Raw genomic sequence first — 17390 nt, 5'->3', positions numbered from 1 at the left:
AGCATGATATACCTTTCCATCTGTTTGTGTTGTCATCAATTTCTTTCATCAATGTCTTATAGTTTCTCCAGTACAGGTCTTTTACCTACTTGGTTAGATTTATTCCTAGGTATTTTATTCTTTTCGATGCAATTGTAAATGGGATTGTTTTCTTCATTTCTCTTTCTGATACTTTGTTGTTAGTGTACAGAAATGTAACAGATTTCTGTATATTAATTTCATATCCTGCAAACTTACTGAATTTATTTATTAGTTCTAATAGTTTTTTGAAGGTGTCTTTAGAATTTCCTATATATAGTATCATGTCATCTGCAAACAGTGACAGTTTTTTGTTTGTTTATTTATTTATTTTTGGCTGCATTGGGTCCTTGTTGCTGTGTGCGGGCTTTCTTTAGTTGCAGCAAGTGGGGGCTACTCTTTGTTGCGGTGTGCGGGCTTCTCATCGCGGTGGCTTCTCTTGCTGCGGAGCACGGGCTCTAGGTGCGCGGGCTTCAGTAGTTGTGGCACACGGGCTCAGCAGTTGTGGCTTGCAGGCTCTAGACGGCAGGCTCAGTAGTTGTGGCACACGGGCTTAGTTGCTCCGCGGCACGTGGGATCTTCCCGGACCAGGGATCAAACCCATGTCCCCTGCATTGGCAGGCGGACTCCCAACCAGTACGCCAGCAGAGAAGCCCAACGGTGACAGTTTTACTTCTTTCTTTCCAATTTGGATTCCTTTTATTTCTTTTTCTTGTCTGATCACTGTGGCTAGGACTTCCAATTCTATGTAGAATAAAAGTGGTGAGAGTGGGTATCCTTGCCTTGTTCCTGATCTTGGAAGAAACGCTTTCAGCTTTTTACTCTATATCTTGATTACTGTGAGTTACATAAGCGTATATGTTTGTTAAAACTCATTATACTGCACGATAGAGTAAAATAGGTGTATTGTATCACATATAAATTACACCTCAAAGTTGATTAAAGACCATACTTTAGTATGAACCTATTTACAGAAGCTTGCTTATTCTTTTTTTTTTTTCAGCCGCACCACACAGCTAATAGGATCTTAGTTCCCCAACCAGGGATTGAACCCGGGCCCTCGGCAGTGAAAGTGCGGAGTCCTAACCACTGGCCTGCCAGGGAATTCCCAGGCGCTTGCCTATTCTAAAACCACAACATTGTTTTGTTTTCTCCCCAGTTTTACAGAGGGAGAACTGGAGGCAGAGGCCCTGCCTGCCCAGGGAGCCTAAGGAGGGAGGGAGACTGGAACCAGATCTCCGCTGACTCCCAAGGTGTACATCCCACACAACTCCTTTTCAGTATTTTTAAACCATTTGAAAATTTCTTCTGACGATTCAGACGCCTATCTAATTTAACGTATATGTCATGTGGCCTTTTGTTACCAAGCAGAATCACGTTTATAAAATATTTCAAAAATAGAGCTTCCTTAATAAAATTAAGTATATGATACAATAAACGGCCTGAACAAAAACTTATGCTAGGGGCTTCCCTGGTGGCACAGTGGTTGGGAATCCGCCTGCCAGTGCAGGGGACCCAGGTTCGAGCCCTGGTCCGGGAAGATCCCACATGCCGAGGAGCAACTGGGCCCGTGCGCCACAACTACTGAGCCTGCACTCTAGAGCCTGTGCTCCGCAACAAGAGAAGCCACCGCGGTGGGGGGCCCGTGCACCACGACGGGGAGTGGCCCCCGCTCGCCGCAACTAGAGAAGGCCCTCGCGTAGCAATGAAGACCCAACGCAGCCAAAAATAAACAAATAAAATAAATAAATTAAAAAAAAAACAACTTACGCTAGAAGGAAACTCTGTGCTTTTGAAGCCAGAAACTGCCAATGTCAAAATACAGCACAAACCCCAGTGGTCTCCACAGGTTCCCGGGAAGATCATTAGGCTTCAGCCTCTTTTAACGAATTCCATTAAACAAGAATTGCCAGGGGCTTTCTTCCACAATTAAAGGCCCTTGGTAGGGATGTTATCTGTTAGACTGCAAACTGTAATCATTTCCCAAAGAGGACCCAGAGGCAGCCTCATCCTAACCCAACTGATGAACCTCACAAAGTGGTCTTGCCAGGCTCATCATGGGCAAGGGAAGCAATGAGGCGCCTCCAGCAACTCCTAGCTCCGCACGACAGCCGCTGTGTGTTCCCATGCTGGATTTGGCCATTATTCCCCTCTGATGGGCCCTTTCAGCAAGGACCAGTAAAACCGGAGGTTGTATCCCCATACAGAGTCAGCTTTCTTTTTCTTTATTCTCCAGTACGTGGCTAATTTCACAGAATTCTCGTTCCTCTCCAGCCCAGGGCCTCTGAACACCTGACCTGGACCACTGTCTGCAGCCTCCCCACTATTAACTTCGGGGAGATGGGAGAGATTCCAGGGGTCAGGGGATTTCAAAAGCTCATTACCTTTGCATCATCCAATAGAGGGCTTCCTGGCTCAGAGTCGATGGAGTAGGGGGAGAAGCCTGCCTGGGACCCTGAGTCGGAGGCCGGAGGCGACATCAGAAGGACATTCTGATTAAAGTCATCGATCTTCAGGTCCACGTCATTGTCCACCAGGCTGCCTAGGTCAATGCCCTTCAAGAGCTCTGTAAAGAAAACCCTACCTGGCAAACGGTCCATTTTATAGCACCCCACCTGGGCTGGAGCTGGGCTAGGTGAGGGATGCACAGCCCCTGCTCCTGCTTCACCCCTGAAGGCACCTTGTACACATCAGTGGACCCTCCCCGGTGCCCAGCACAGGACTTCTACTATAACCGGAAAGTCTGAAACCCTTTTCTCAACGAGCACACTTACTGTTCTTCTGATTTGCCAGTTTCAGCACCATGTTCTCCTGGCGCAGTTTATGATTGACCTGCTGCAAGTATTTGATGTAGTCAATGGCCTTCCTCAGAACACCAGACTTGTGCATCTGGGAAGGAAGACGGGTGAAAAACACGGTGGCATCAGACCAGCTTGCACAGTGAAGAAAGCAGAGGCCCAGAGCTCAGGCTCTGGAGTGGGAGGTGCTGGGCTCAGATGCTGACTCTCCCACTACTTAGCTGTGCAACCCAGGACAAGTTACTCAACATCTCTGAACCTCACTTTCCTCCTCCGTGAAATAGGGATAATGATCGTATATGAGTCATAGGCTTGCCATGAGGGTTAAGTGAGCTAATATGTGTAAAGAGTTTAGCCTCTGGCCTGGCACACAGTAACACTATATATTAGCTGTTACTCCTACTTCCTATGATAATCCTAGCATCAAAACAAGCTTTAAGGAAAACAAATGACAAACAAAAAACCAGAGCACTGTTGGCTGGTTATCTTAAGTAAAGGTATATTAGTACCTTTCAGATTTGTAGGCTACAAGGAAAATTACATTTTCTTTCAAAATAGAGGTAAAGATAAACAGATAACAGGTAAAAAAAATCTCCTATGTGCCAAAGCCAAAAGATACATTCATTGAAACACCAGAAATTTATGAAAAACCAATTTCCCCTATTTGTTCTTTGTCAAAGACCCAATCTCCATTTTTCCTCCTCCCTAAAAGGTTAAAATATTGTTAGCCATCCCTGAATACAATTAAACATATGCCAAAAATGCCACCAGCTGCCTCAGACGTACACACGGTTGTGTACCTAGCCATCAGAGAGCAGCAGGTGTCTGAGACACAGTGGTGGTTGTGAGGGGCGGGCTGGCCACCACCACTGCAGAGCAGACTCAAAGGTCCAGGCAGGCCACTGCCTTACCAGCACCCAACAGTTAATATCTTATAATCCTGGAATTTCAAAACACCAAGATGCTTTAGTAAGAAAGCACCTTTAACCATTCTTGCATTCACTCAGCCTGGGCCTGGGTCTTCCCTAAATTCCTGCACCAAAGACAGAGGGGAGATGATGGGGCATGAAACACCATTTTGCTTGGCACCTACCTTGGCATCTGTCCCCATGACCAGGTCCTTCAACTCAATGATTTTGTCATTGATGGAGGAGCGATACCGCTTCTCAATGATGTTGTGTGTCGTCCGCCTTTCTCCTTCCTTGGGGGGCTCGAGCTGCTTGACTCCCCCAGGTACCTGCTTAATGGGCACTTTCTCTTGTCCCATCATCACAGGCATTGTGGTCAGAATGGTCCCATTGCTGCCCACCAGGGTCTAGAACAGACACAAGGGCAGAACGACCACTTGGTTAGTCTGAGTAAAGCAACCTCACAACACAAACCCACTGGCCCTGGCCACATGGCATCACCTGAAAATGCTTTGTGTAGTCTGACACCCTTCCTGGGTTAATTAAGTCTAGAAGCCTTAGGAGCCATGGTACCTCAGGTACTATGCCCCTTTCAGAATCACTGTTGATTAGTCATGTGCCACAACAGCATTAATGTGGATAAACACCAACCTTTGATGTAGGGATGCCAGAAACATGTCATGTAATTTCTGCTTTGCTGTCAACCCATTAGCCACCTCTGAGCTCGCATACAATGCACCAACCACAAAACTTTCTCCTGGTGTATGACATGTACTTTCCTCTCACATGACGGTGAAGTTAACCTACTGCATTTCCTTATACGATGTGACCATCAAAAAGCTCAAGGGCAGAAGTGACAATCAGAGCCATTTTATTAAACAGACCAACTAGAGAGGCTTCTCCTCGTTTTCCCCTCAAGTCTGCTTTTCCTGCTCTTTGTTTCTGTTTTCACTAATTTTAGTTTTATTTTCTTCAACAAATGGCCTCAATATCCAAATGGCCAATGAACACACAAAAAGCTTCTTAACTTCATTAGTCATCAAGAAATAATTCACACATAGTAAAAGGCACACATTTTAAGTGTACAGCTTAATGGAATTGTGATGTATGTATACAATGTGTGTAACCAAGGTAACCCTGATCAAGACACAGACCATTTCTATCCCCTTAGAAAGTTCCCTCATGCCCCTTCCCCCAGAGCAGTCATCACTGCTCTGACTTCTAGCACCGTCTTCTTGAACTTTGTATAAATGGAATCATCAGCGTGAACTCTTTTGTGACAAGCATCTTTTGCTCAGTGTACTGTTTTTGAGGTTTAGCCACGTACTTGTATGTATCAATCGTTCTTTTTGGATGGATAGTTGGGTTGTTTTCAGTTCTTGGTTTTTAATGAATAAGGCTTGATTTTGAATTTTGATCACTTTTTTCTCTCAGACTCTCTTGCCACAAGATGAGACAGTGGCCAAGACCCTACAACTGAAGTATGTGTGCCTTTCATGTCCCCCACCTTGGAGCCCCTCCCTGCCTGGGCGGCCTAGGGTCCTTCAGAAGCTAAACCTCCATCAGTAGGACCTAAGAGGCGCATGGTCCTGTGTGGAGCTGTCGCCCAGAAACTGGGACTCCTCTGCTGTTCCTCTCTTGCCCCTCATAAACCCTAGTACTCCCACATAACACTCGGTGCTGGTACTTCTTAAGGGGAAAAAAACCTAAAATGGGGTAATTTTGCAATCTGACTGACACACTGCACAGAGCTGCTGCATCTATTCAGTATCTGGAGGCTTTGTTACCATCTCTGAGGCCTAAAACCCCCAAGAAGTGGGGGTGGGGGGGCAGCTCTTACCGGAACTTGAAGGGCAGCTGTCTGGATGGGGGTGGTGAGGGCAGTGAGGGCTGGGTTCTGGACTGCGGCCATCACAGGGCTGCCATCTGTCTTCAGTGTGGTCAAAACAAGGGAATCTGTCTTGATGATCTGAGGCTGTACCAGGACCTGGATGGAAAAGGAAGAAAAGGAAAAGGAAGGTAGCATTATTTTTCTATTTTGCATTACTTCTTCCTGCATAGACCCTCCAGAAAAGAATGATAAAATAAAATTTTCATAAAAGTGAGAATGTAGCTTGATTACTGGGTTGCCGGAGAGAAGGCGTACATCTAAAGAGGGTTCTGGGTTGGAAGGCTGAAAGGCTTTGAGGAGAGCAGTGCCAGCGGCCTAGCGGGGGCAGAGCAAGCATGGCTCGGGTGGACCGTGGAAGGGAGAGAGACCTGATTGTGGACAAACTTAGGAATGTGAGGAAGAAGGCTGGGAAGCAAAAATGGTAAACCTGGATTGTTTTTTAAAGCTAACTTACTTCATTAATTAGAAATACAGGGCTTCCCTGGTGGTGCAGTGGTTGAGAATCTGCCTGCCAATGCAGGGGACACGGGTTCCAGCCCTGGTCTGGGAAGATCCCACATGCCACGGAGCAACTAGGCCCGTGAGCCACAACTACTGAGCCTGCGCGTCTGGAGCCTGTGCTCCGCAACAAGAGAGGCCGCGACAGTGAGAGGCCCGCGCACCGCGATGAAGAGTGGCCCCCGCTCGCCGCACCTAGAGAAAGCCCTCGCACAGAAACGAAGACCCAACACAGCCATAAACAAACAAACAAACAAACAAACAGAAGGTGGTGCTCTTTAAAAAAAAAAAAGAAATACAGTCCACTATGATACACGGCTTAAGAACATTCTGGCACATTTCTTTTCAGTTTTATACCCATTATATGTGTAAATGAATTAATACAGCAGCATTTACTGAGTTTAGGTGGGTGCCAGTGTGCATCTACAGACGTCTTCTCTGCCAGGTCTCACGGGGGCCTCGTAAGGTCCAGGTGCCCCTACCTGCCCTGCAAGCCGTGCCCTCACACTCCGCTGGTCCTGCCTAGCATGTAGACCACACCTTCAACCACAGGCCGGCCAAGAGCCCCAACCAGGGCCTCCCTGAATTCCTGTCAGCCACCTACCGGGACCTGCTGCACCTGGGGCGCAGCAACTGTCTGCACCGTGGCCGGGGCGAGGGTCTGCAGCGTGCCATTGGCTGTCTGCGTCAGCACCCGCTGGGCCTGCACCGTCTGCACCTGCTGCTGGATGGTGACCGGCTGCACCTGGGAGGATGTCACTAGGCTTTGGACTTGAGGCTGAAGGACTTGGGAAAAGAGGAGAAAAAAAGTCACGTGGACGAGGAATGCATTCTGTCACCGTAGCTGTGGCAATAACCCAGGCTGGAGTGCCTCTTAATGATCCCAACGCCCCACCTGTTGCTGAAGAAGATGTGCACAGCCATTTACAAGCTGGTCTAGATGACAAGAATATCCCATAAGGGCTGCATCAATTTCTGAGAGAACGAGTACAAATTATTTCATTACTCCGGATGCTGGGGTGGAGGTGAGGGAAGCTAATCAGCAAGTGACTGCACCCAGCAAGGGAGTTAACAGGTGTTGAGAACCAACTCCCTGGGGCTTCATTTCCTCCCGTGAAATGAATGGAAAGTGCACTTTGGGATGACGGTCTCAGCTTTTCGCTTTGTGGCCTCCCCCCAGCCCCTAAACCCTTGAAGCCCATTGAAGAACTGTCAGATCCTTTGAAATTAGTAGAGCAATACTAATCCCACCCAGGGGTCCCCACAGGGTCAGAGAGCAATCTGATGAAAAGGTGCCGGGACACAGCACAACACAGAAAGTCACTCAGCACACACCGAGGGCCTACTGTGAGGCCTGCCACTCGGAGACACGGCACCTATGTTAAAAGGCGTACTCTCCTCTGCAGTGGATGCTCAGGAGATGTCTCCTGGATGAATGGTTCTCAACCTACAGGTGCTGAGATCTTCCTGGTGCCTGGGTGAGTTTTAAGACTAATTTTATTCAAGCCCCCACCTCTAGTTACCAGGACAGCCCTGTGGCTACTGTGCCCGTTGGGAGTCTTTGACCACGCATCCTTGAAACAGGCACAAGAGACATTAAGGTATTTGAAGAGACCGAACGTGTTCCTGCACCACTATGCTTACGGCCAGCTACCGAAACCTCATTGAGACGGGGCCAAGTTGATCGGCTGTGTCATCCCCAGAGAGGACAGAACTATTTACAGTCTACCTCGGAAGTGTCTGCAAACTGGCACAAAAACTTTTGAACCAACCAATCGCTATCACATCTGAGTTCTGAGTCACCTTGAAAGCTGGTAGCTGCATTCTGGTATATCAAAGGCTGCTGGATGATCCTCGTCTGGGGAGCGGTGCTGAATGTCGGGGTGATCATTACTGTCTGCTGCTGCAGCTGAGCTGGAGGCTGGGGCTGGGGCTGGGGGCGGGGCTGAAGAACGGGAGTTGCCCTTGGCGGAGGGGGAACCGCGGTGGGGGGAGCCTTGACTTGTAGGGCTGGAGCCTGGGGGGAGGTAGCTGAGGGCGAGAAGGAAGGTAACGGGACCTGGCTGAAGGACCGCTGCACCGAGGGGTCCCCGGCTCCGGCTCCGCCACCGCTGCTGCCACCATTGCTGCTGCCGCTGTTGCCACTTCCACCGCCGCCAGGGAAGGAGCTGCACAGCTGCTCTGAGAACAAGTCAGGGAACTCTCCCACTTGATTGCTGACAAACTGCAGCATCTCTGTGAGCAAATGGAAAAGAGTAATTTTACTGCCAACCAAAATATCTATTAACTTTCAAATTTGCTTAAGAAACCGAGGCATGAAAATCCAATAGCTTTCCCAAGACACTGCAGAGATGGGTCGCCTCTCTCTCACATGGGGAATCAACTGGGCCAAGATGGCCCACCAAGGGAGAGTGGGACAGGACTTCACTTGGTTGATGTTCTTCTCCCTCCTCACCACCTCCAGGCTTGTTCTACCCACTTTCCTCATTGTCTGTACCAGGCCTAATAGGAGCTACCTCTGTGCTGGGTGAATGTTCCTCCTGGAGCGTATGGCTGGTCGCGTTTTACGGTTGGGGCAGTCGCTGTCCTGAGTCTTTGGAGCTCAGTAGCCTTGCACTCTGAGGCCACCTCCAGTCTCAGCACTGCTCCCCATGGCAGGGGAGTCCCCAGACCCCAACTCTCCTCACCACAGGCAGGCTCTGGGCCTTCTCTCCAAGATGGGCATATCCCTGGGCACTGTTGGTACCCTCAGGAACACTAGGGGATGATGAAGTTGATGGGCCCCAAGTCATGGAACTTTAGAGGTGGAATGGATGGGAAGATCATACACGAAGTCCAGGACAGGGAAATAACTCGGCCAAGGTCACACAGCTCATTAGGGCACAGCAAGGATTAGAACCAGTTCTCTGCCTCCCAGCCTCGCCTTCTTTGACTGCACCGCAGTGCCTTCACTGTCAGAAGGTCAGGGCAGAACAGCCCGGGCCCTGGACCCCTCTGGCTGTGCCCCTTTCCTCTGGGCAAGGAGCCTGTGGAGCCAAGGGGATGTGTCTGCTGGACACCATGCCGCCTTCTATTGATAGATCATGCTCCAAGTACCCGGGACCCCTAAATTCCCAGCCCAGAGGGCCTCTTCCCCTGCTTCATCCTCCCAATGGTTTACCCAAATCGAACTTAATCCACGACTAACAACTCGTCTCTCATGACTCCTTCCTCCCCATAAGGAGTCTGGGGCCTCAACTTTGACCCAGGTGTGTTCAGATCTACAATTTGCTACCCTGTCCACATTCTCTCCCCTTTCCTCTCCAACACATTCCCAAAAAGCTACTGCTTGTTCCTAAACTCTGGCACCCTCCCCTCAAAACCCTCAAGGCTGCAGGATGCTCTGATTTGGTCACCAAAAAGAAAAAACAAAGAAAAACGAAAAATAAACAAACAAAAGCCCCCAAACACTGTCTCCATTCATTCGTCAAACCTCCACCAGCAAGTCCCTCCCAGGTTTCTAGCAGTGTGTGTGTGTGTGTGTGTGTGTGTGTCTGGGTGTGTGTGTGTCTGTGTGTGTGAGGGGGAGGAATCTGGGCTATAAAGAGTCTTATGTTAGGCAAGCAGAAAGCTACCAGGGGTTTCTAGCGTGACCTCCACACAGGATAACTGGAGCTTAGCAGTTCAGCATGTTCAGTGTTCAGTCAGTTCAACCTGCTGGCAAAACAGCATCTCACAAGATTAAGTGACTACACAGTAGTGTTATTTACCAACATCTCGACACTCTGCTCTGTCCCCACTCAGCCTGTCATCTGTGGGAGGGAGAAATGGGCAAAATGCCACAGATATTGTAACCTGTACCAACAAATTCCAATTCCTTGTACATGATTAAACTAAGAAATACCCTCAAACTCAGCACAAAATTTAAACAAAACACAACTTGGTGCTGACACGTTCCAAGCACAACACAATATTACAAAATGCTTTAAGAAATTAAGAGAAACCTAATAATTCGTCGAGCTTTCCAGAACTCTCATAAAATCCTGCCTCTGGGGAATCGACACAGAGGACTACTTCGTGAGCCAAGAGAACATCACTCCCTGGCTGATTGTTCTAATCCGTGGAAAGCTAAGGAGGCAAAAGAGGCCAGAGAGTAGATGGGCACAGGCTTTGGCACCAGGTGGGTCTCAAAGGGCCCATCTAATCAGCTGTGCGAACGTGGGCAAGTCACTTCTTTCTACACCCCCGTTTCCTTACAGGAGGCTGCCACAAGAAGACTCACTTGGCTTCTTTGTGGTGAGGATTAATAAGAAAATTGATGCAAAGGGCTTGGTGGGGGCAGACCCTTACAAAGGTCCCTATCAGTGGCGCTTCTGAAGCCCCACTGAACAGGCACTTGGCTCCACTTATCCTGTCGAGTGCTCTCTAGAACCTTTTGTCGGGGAGACATGGGCTGGCTGGTGAAGTAATGTACAGAGGTCACAAAGCTTAGTTCACAAAGCAGGTTAAGTGTGTGTAGGCAGATGGAATGCGATTGCTTAAATTAAAAAAAAAATCCTTTTCGACCCACACATGAGGAGCTCCAGGGAGCTATCTCCAGCCAGGCAGATGGGCACGGGGCTGAGGGGCACAGGGGAGCTGTTAAGACTGAGCATTTGAAGGAAGAAGTAACGAAGAGGTTCTTTGAGCCACTGCTGCAGCAGGCACGCTGGGCCTCCCGGGGACCCATCTGGTCTGCAGTGACAGAGAAGGGGAGGCCCCGGTAAGTGGAACGAGGCCCACCCAGGCGCAGATCTGCTCTGTACCTGGGGGATACACCTCGGGAGCTCCCCACGTCTCCTGGCTCTTCCCTGCTCCCATCATTCAATCATTCTTGTGCTGCGGACACACAGGCTCTCGTGTCCGCAGAGAGCCATGAAACCTAGAGAAGGGAGGCCTGGGAAAGGCAGTTTTTATGGAGGTTTGAAAATGAAGTTTGGCTAGACATGGAAGGCCAGACACGGCCCTCCTTGGAGCTGGGTCGGCCGCCCGGGCCTGCAAACCCCAGCCCACCTCGAGGGGGGGCTCCTGTCGGTCACCCTCCCCCACCAAGCCACATTCCTGTGTTTAGCTGCTTCATAAACTAAGATTTAAGTTGCTTGATAAAGTAGGCTGGGCCCCAAGAAACTATATCTGGGTTTTGATCACGTAACCAAAATTAGAGGCTCCGGCTGTCACCTGTGCTTGACAGTCTCAGGCTTCATCCAAGGAGACCCCAAGTTCACTTGTACTTTACAGAGTCGTGACCTAGAGGTAACATAAGCCACTGTGTCTGGCTCAGTCTAGCGGCATCTACCTCAGAATGAGGTAACTCGGAATCTGGTCAGATTAATTCTGGTCAAGAATAAAGAATCAGAAGCCCCAAATGGGGTAACGTTGTCTCCAAACTGCAGTCAGTCAAAAATTCTTTCAATGGGTATGTGTTACCTAGCCCTGTTAGGTGCTAGAAGAACTACTTTTACAGAAGTCACTTATTCTTATATTTTGAATTTATTATGGATCTTGTGTTAGACAATGTTTTAAAATAATTTTCTTTTTTAAATCATAAAAGTAACATTCGCTACCAAAAAATTTAGAAAAAAGTTAAATGAAAAAATAAAAAATAAAAATCATCCAGCAGGGCTTCCCTGGTGGTGCAGTGGTTGAGAATCTGCCTGCCAACGCAGGGGACATGGGTTCGAGCCCTGGTCTGGGAAGATCCCACCTGCCACGGAGCAACTGAGCCCATGCGCCACAACTACTGAGCCTGCGCTCTAGAGCCCGTGAGCCACAACTACTGAAGCCCGTGCACCTAGAGTCCGTGCTCCACAACAAGAGAAGCCACCGCAGTGAGAAGCCCGCGCACTGCAACAAAGAGTAGCTCCTGCTCGCTGCAACTAGAGAAAGCCCGTGCACAGCAACGAAAACCCAACGCAGCCAAAAAAAAAAAAAAAAAATCATCCAGCAATTCCACCACCCTGAGACATCTACTGCCAATGTTTTGATGTGTATCCTTCCAGACTTCTTCCTATACAAGGCTTGCCTGCAAACACAAGTGTGCACATGTGTGGGATGGTTTTACAAAAATGGGATCACGCTGAAGATGCTATTTTGTCCCTGCTCCCTTTGGGAGCAATACATTGTATTGTATTATATTAATGCACCAGACTTTAACCACTTAGTGATGATGGATGAGTGCTTTCATCTTCTCAGCATTATTAACAACTCTGACAAAAATCTTTGAACAAGCATCTTTTCCCATTTATCTGATTATTTTCTTAGGATAAATTTCTAGAAATTACATGGCTGGGTCAAATGACAGGTATATATACTTTGGAAAGGTTACAACAATCTATACACTTGCCAGTGTTTCCCCGCATTTAATGGGTTGGCCAAAAATTTCGAGTTTTTCTGTAACGTCTTATGGAAAAACTCGAATGAACTTCTTGGCCAGCCCAATATTTCTGTCCATTTGATAGTGGGGAAAAAACGACATCTAATTGTTCTAATTTACATGAATGCGTATTAAATGAGGTCAAACGTCACCCCCCCATTTTATTGGCCATTTGTATTCCTTCTTTGTAAATTGCCTGCTCTTGACCTCTGTTCATTTTTCTACTGGGCTATTTGTCTCTTTTTAGTGATTTAAAAAACTTTCATATATTATGGATATTTGCTCGTTCTTATATATTTGCAAATATTTGCCCCACTTTGTTGGGTTTTTGTTGTTGTTGTTGTTCTGTTTTTTCGCTCAGGAAAGAGAATGGCATAGTCACTGAGAGCTACCCTGTCCTAGCGCTGTAACCTGGGACAAGTTTTACCTCTCTGAGCCACAGTTTTCTCACCTATAAAATGTGGCTAACAATTATATCTAACTCGTCATGTTGTTGAGAGATAATTCACATAGAATCTACAACACAGTGCCTGGCACTTAGTATTAGCTAGTACGTGTTATACACAGTGGTTTCTGACAGTTAGTTTTGCTTTGACTTTTTTTTTGGAAAATCCAGATTTATTCCAATGCATTGGATATATTAGGGAATAATTTGGGCATAACATAAATTTTGTGTTTACTTATGCATGAAAGAAACACTAAAACATGCAAAAAACCATACCCAGCTGAAATGAGCCACACAGGAAAACAAAAAATGCACACACCTCAAACATCCACCAGCTGTCAGATCACCTGCATGCGTTAGGAGCTATAACCCTCCACATCTGGGGTCAGAAATTTCCATCTGACTTCAGAAAGCCTTCCTTCCATCACTTCACAATAACTTGCGAGCTATAACCTTCCAACGCCCACTTCCACAAGCAAACCTCAGGTCTTTTTCAAGGTAGGGTGCTACATTTATTGTGGTAGTTATACATTTCTTAGCCGCTTAACATGTGTAAAACTGTGCTGTTTAGGGGGTCCTATCTTATTTTTTATTTATTTTTACCATTTAATTTTAATTTTTTTATTGGGCTATAGTTGATTTACAATGTTAGTTTCAGATGTACAACACAGTGATTCAAAATCTTTATAGGTTATACTCTATTTAAAGTTATTATAAAATATTGGCTATAGTCCCTGTGCTGTACAATAAATATATCCTTGTAGTTTATTTATTTTATACATGGTAGTTTGTACCTCCCTATCTTTTTTTTAGAATGCCTACTTATTTTTTCTCTATCTTTTCTGGTCACCTATGAAGTTTTTGAGTGTTATGACAGTTATTATAAAATATTGGCCATAGTCCCTGTGCTGTACAATAAATATATCCTTGTAGTTTATTTATTTTATACATGGTAGTTTGTACCTCCCTATCTTTTTTTTAGAATGCCTACTTATTTTTTCTCTATCTTTTCTGGTCACCTATGAAGTTTTTGAGTGTTATGACCCTAACCCCACTTTCCCCATAAGCCCTGTGGTTTTTACTGTGTAATTTTGCATAGTGCAGTAATTTTTAAGAATGTGTATGTTGCATTACAGCAGAACAATTTCAATCCTGTGTAGTAAAATTACATGGTTTCTGTTCCTCCTCCCAAAGATCATAAGGATATTGACCTAAACTTTCTTCAGTTACTTTTGTTCATTTCATCTTTCACATTAGGTCTGCCCAACAAACCTAAGAACACAGAAGCATGGTGTGTGATGTGTGTAAGGCTGTTGGGAGTGAGATGGACCACAACCAGTGGGGGAGAGGGAGGTAAACACAAAATCTAATCCCCAGCAAGAACCCTTCTTGAGCAGCAAGTATCCTGCTTTCAAGCTGACGATCCTGTCTCCCCTCCTAGGATGTTTTTTTTCTAATCATTAAAGAATCTTAAAATTAAAAAAAATAAAATAAAATGTAGACCCATATCAAGCCTGAGGGTCAATGGTAAGATAACTCTTCATTTTTCCACCATTTTGCTGCTTGTGATCACCACTGCTTTCTCAGGACCTAAAACATCAGTTATCCCCATTCAAGTCACCCAGAGGGGCAGTTAAGGAGCTGGGCTGTCAACCACACCCTTCAACCCAGAAGCCCTGAAATGCAAGCAATAACAGAAGGAACAGAGGGATAGTTACAGCAGGCAAACTGCTGCCTTAAAATTGCTCCACTCAAACACCAGGAGGCACATCCATTTGGTAAGAAGCTCAGAGCACAGGGACAGAATTGTGTACTTTAAGGGAATTCTGGGTCACCATCCTGGGGAAGGAGAGTCTGGAGGAGGCCCCGAATGACACAGGATGACAAACTAGTGACTGGGGCATCCTATATTTTAAGCAAGGGATGAGTGAACTCTTTTTACTGGCAGAGAAACCACAAAGGGAAACTGGGTGGGGAGGTGGGGTTCTTAAATGCTTGTGTTCCACAACACACACAAAGGTGTCATATATTCCTTTGCACATATCAAGTATTACATAATAAAATAAAACATTTGAAAATTAAGAGAAAAAGAAAACACAAAGAGAAGCCAAGTCATTCTCAAATGGCCTCTGGTCTGCTCTGTCTGGCTCTCTCGCCACCTGCCCAGGCTGGGTATCAGGGGCAGCCCCAGAGGGCCCCAGCTCAGCTGGCTGGTCCTGGCTTCTCTGGTCCAACACAGCAGGAGACCCGAGCCAGCTCTTGAGTTTCAATCAAAAGAGAGTGATCTTCGGCACTACCTTCAATTGCTCTTTCTTCTTCTTTCCTCTGCCATGAGTTCGCTATGAATTCCTGGCAGGTCTCCTTCCGTAGTATCACAGAGTTATCTCTTTGCTCCACTTCCATACCCTGCCTTGATTTCAACCGCAGCCTTCAACCCAGTGACAATCGTCTTCTTTGAGTATCTTGTTGGTCCAACAGTCTTTCAAAGCAAATCAAACTTCTTGAACATGAGCTTCATAGCTTCCTACCAGTTGCTCCCTCCTACTCCAGGGGATTTCACTTCCCACTCACCTTAGCTCATCATCCAGCCTGGAAAAATACCCACTCCCTTCCTTTTTGGCACATGCCTTTGGGGGGTGGGGGAGGGGTGCCTTACCCTTTCTGCTTGTTACAGCCCTCTTCCTTTAACTGCACAATTCCATTTCAAAATGACTTACAATTTCTTTCACCAAGGACTCTTTTCTACCTCAGATCCAGCCATCTTTTAGCTCTTGAACCCAACTGTGATTTATTTGTTAAAAAAAAAAGTCTAAAACTTGAAAATACGGGAAATTTTATAAAGTACAGTTCTGGGCTTCCCTGGTGGCGCAGTGGTTAAGAAACCGCCTGCCAATGGAGGGGACACGGGTTCGAGCCCTGGTCCGGGAAGATCCCACATGCTGCGGAGCAACTAAGCCCGTGCACCACAACTACTGAAGCCCACGCGCCTAGAGCCCGTGCTCCGCAACAAGAGAAGCCACCACAATGAGAAGCCCGCGCACCGCAACCAAGAGTAGCCCCCGCTCGCCACAACTAGAGGAAGCCCCAGCACAGCAATTAAGACCCAACACAGCCAAAAAAAAGAAAGTACAGTTCTCTTTAAAGTCATACCAGAGCATTGTCTAAACTCTGGTTTAGACAATGCTCTAAAGGTCATCTGATGCTCTACAGAAACAAAGTTGTCTGACTTCCTATTTACTACTGATTAGGCGCACATTCTGTAAAATTAGATGTTCTCATGTAGAACATAAACAAGTTGCAAATGATTTCTCTCTGGTAAAAAAGATAACCTTGAAAGCTTTGTTTTTATTGCCCTGTAGGACATTAACCAGTTATGCATCTAAATTTGCAATCTTATTTCTTTCCAACTATGTAAATATCAGTTTCTTGCATTCCCCTTGAATCCAGCCTGGTCATCCTGCTGGTTTTCTCAATAATGCTAATAAATCTTTGGTATGTGCTGATGATATATTAGTATAAGAGTACGTTTTTAACCTTAAAAAATTTTATTTTGCCATATTACATACAGTAAGATATATTTTTTTAATGCTTTTCTTTTTTAAAAATTAATTAATTAATTAATTTTGGGCTGCATTGGGTCTTCATTGCTGCACGCAGGCTTCCTCTAGTTGCGAGAGCGGGGGCTACTCTTCGTTGCGGTGCGCGGGCTTCTAATTGCGGTGGCTTCTCTTGTTGCAGAGCACGGGCTCTAGGCAAGCGGGTTTCAGTAATTGTGGCACGCGGGCTCAGTAGTTATGGCTCGTGGGCTCTAGAGCGCAGGCTCAGTAGTTGTGGCGCATGGGCTTAGCTGCTCCATGGCATGTGGGATCTTCCCGGAGCAGGGCTCGAACCCATGTCCCCTGCCTTGGCAGGCAGATTCTCAACCAGTGCGCCACCAGGGAAGCCTTTTAATGCTTTTCTTATATCTTGTGTTCTACAAGCACCTAGACAAAATCTTCCACTCCCCTGTACCTCTCTAGGCACTAAGCACTCTGGTAGTTAAAAAAACTGGCATCGATTCACTGAGATGCCCTCAAATGCAACCTTCATGCAATCTATAAAAATGGCAAACATGCTTTCTGAACCAAAACTGGAAGGGACACCACCTCACAATGGGACAAGAAATTTTTGAAATTTGGATTACCCTGGAAAATCTGGACAAATTTATGCAATTTCTGCAAAGCTTCCACTTTTGGTGAAGTAGGTATGTAAATGCAAGAGGTTTTAAATGTGTTGAACACCTACTGTGTGCTGGCCCACAGAGATGATAAAACACCCCTTGGCCACAAGGAGTTTGTGAAAGTGACAAATCTGGTCTGTGGTGACTGTCACAGCAGACAAGGAGGACAGAGGGGATACGAGAAAATCACTGACTCCAGCAGGTCGAGCAGCTTCCTGAAGA

The 17390-nt window shown here is 46.5% G+C and overlaps 1 protein-coding gene across 1 annotated transcript in view; it reads right to left on the bottom strand.

Annotated features, from left to right (window-relative positions):
* Nucleotides 1-17390, bottom strand: part of SREBF2 (sterol regulatory element binding transcription factor 2) — a 60309-nt gene that overhangs the window by 28903 nt on the left and 14016 nt on the right. The window contains exons 2-7 of the mRNA XM_036864726.1: nucleotides 7917-8348; nucleotides 6718-6899; nucleotides 5565-5711; nucleotides 3910-4131; nucleotides 2793-2907; nucleotides 2403-2584 (exon numbers count right to left, since the gene is read on the bottom strand). Of these exons, the coding sequence (XP_036720621.1) occupies nucleotides 2403-2584; nucleotides 2793-2907; nucleotides 3910-4131; nucleotides 5565-5711; nucleotides 6718-6899; nucleotides 7917-8348 (1280 nt within the window). The remainder of the gene's footprint in view (nucleotides 1-2402; nucleotides 2585-2792; nucleotides 2908-3909; nucleotides 4132-5564; nucleotides 5712-6717; nucleotides 6900-7916; nucleotides 8349-17390) is intronic.

This window comes from Balaenoptera musculus, chromosome 10 (genome assembly GCF_009873245.2).
Source record: "Balaenoptera musculus isolate JJ_BM4_2016_0621 chromosome 10, mBalMus1.pri.v3, whole genome shotgun sequence".
Classification (NCBI taxonomy): Eukaryota; Metazoa; Chordata; class Mammalia; order Artiodactyla; family Balaenopteridae; genus Balaenoptera; species Balaenoptera musculus.
Note: the sequence above shows the minus strand (reverse complement) of the source record. Positions and strands in the feature narration are given on the sequence as shown.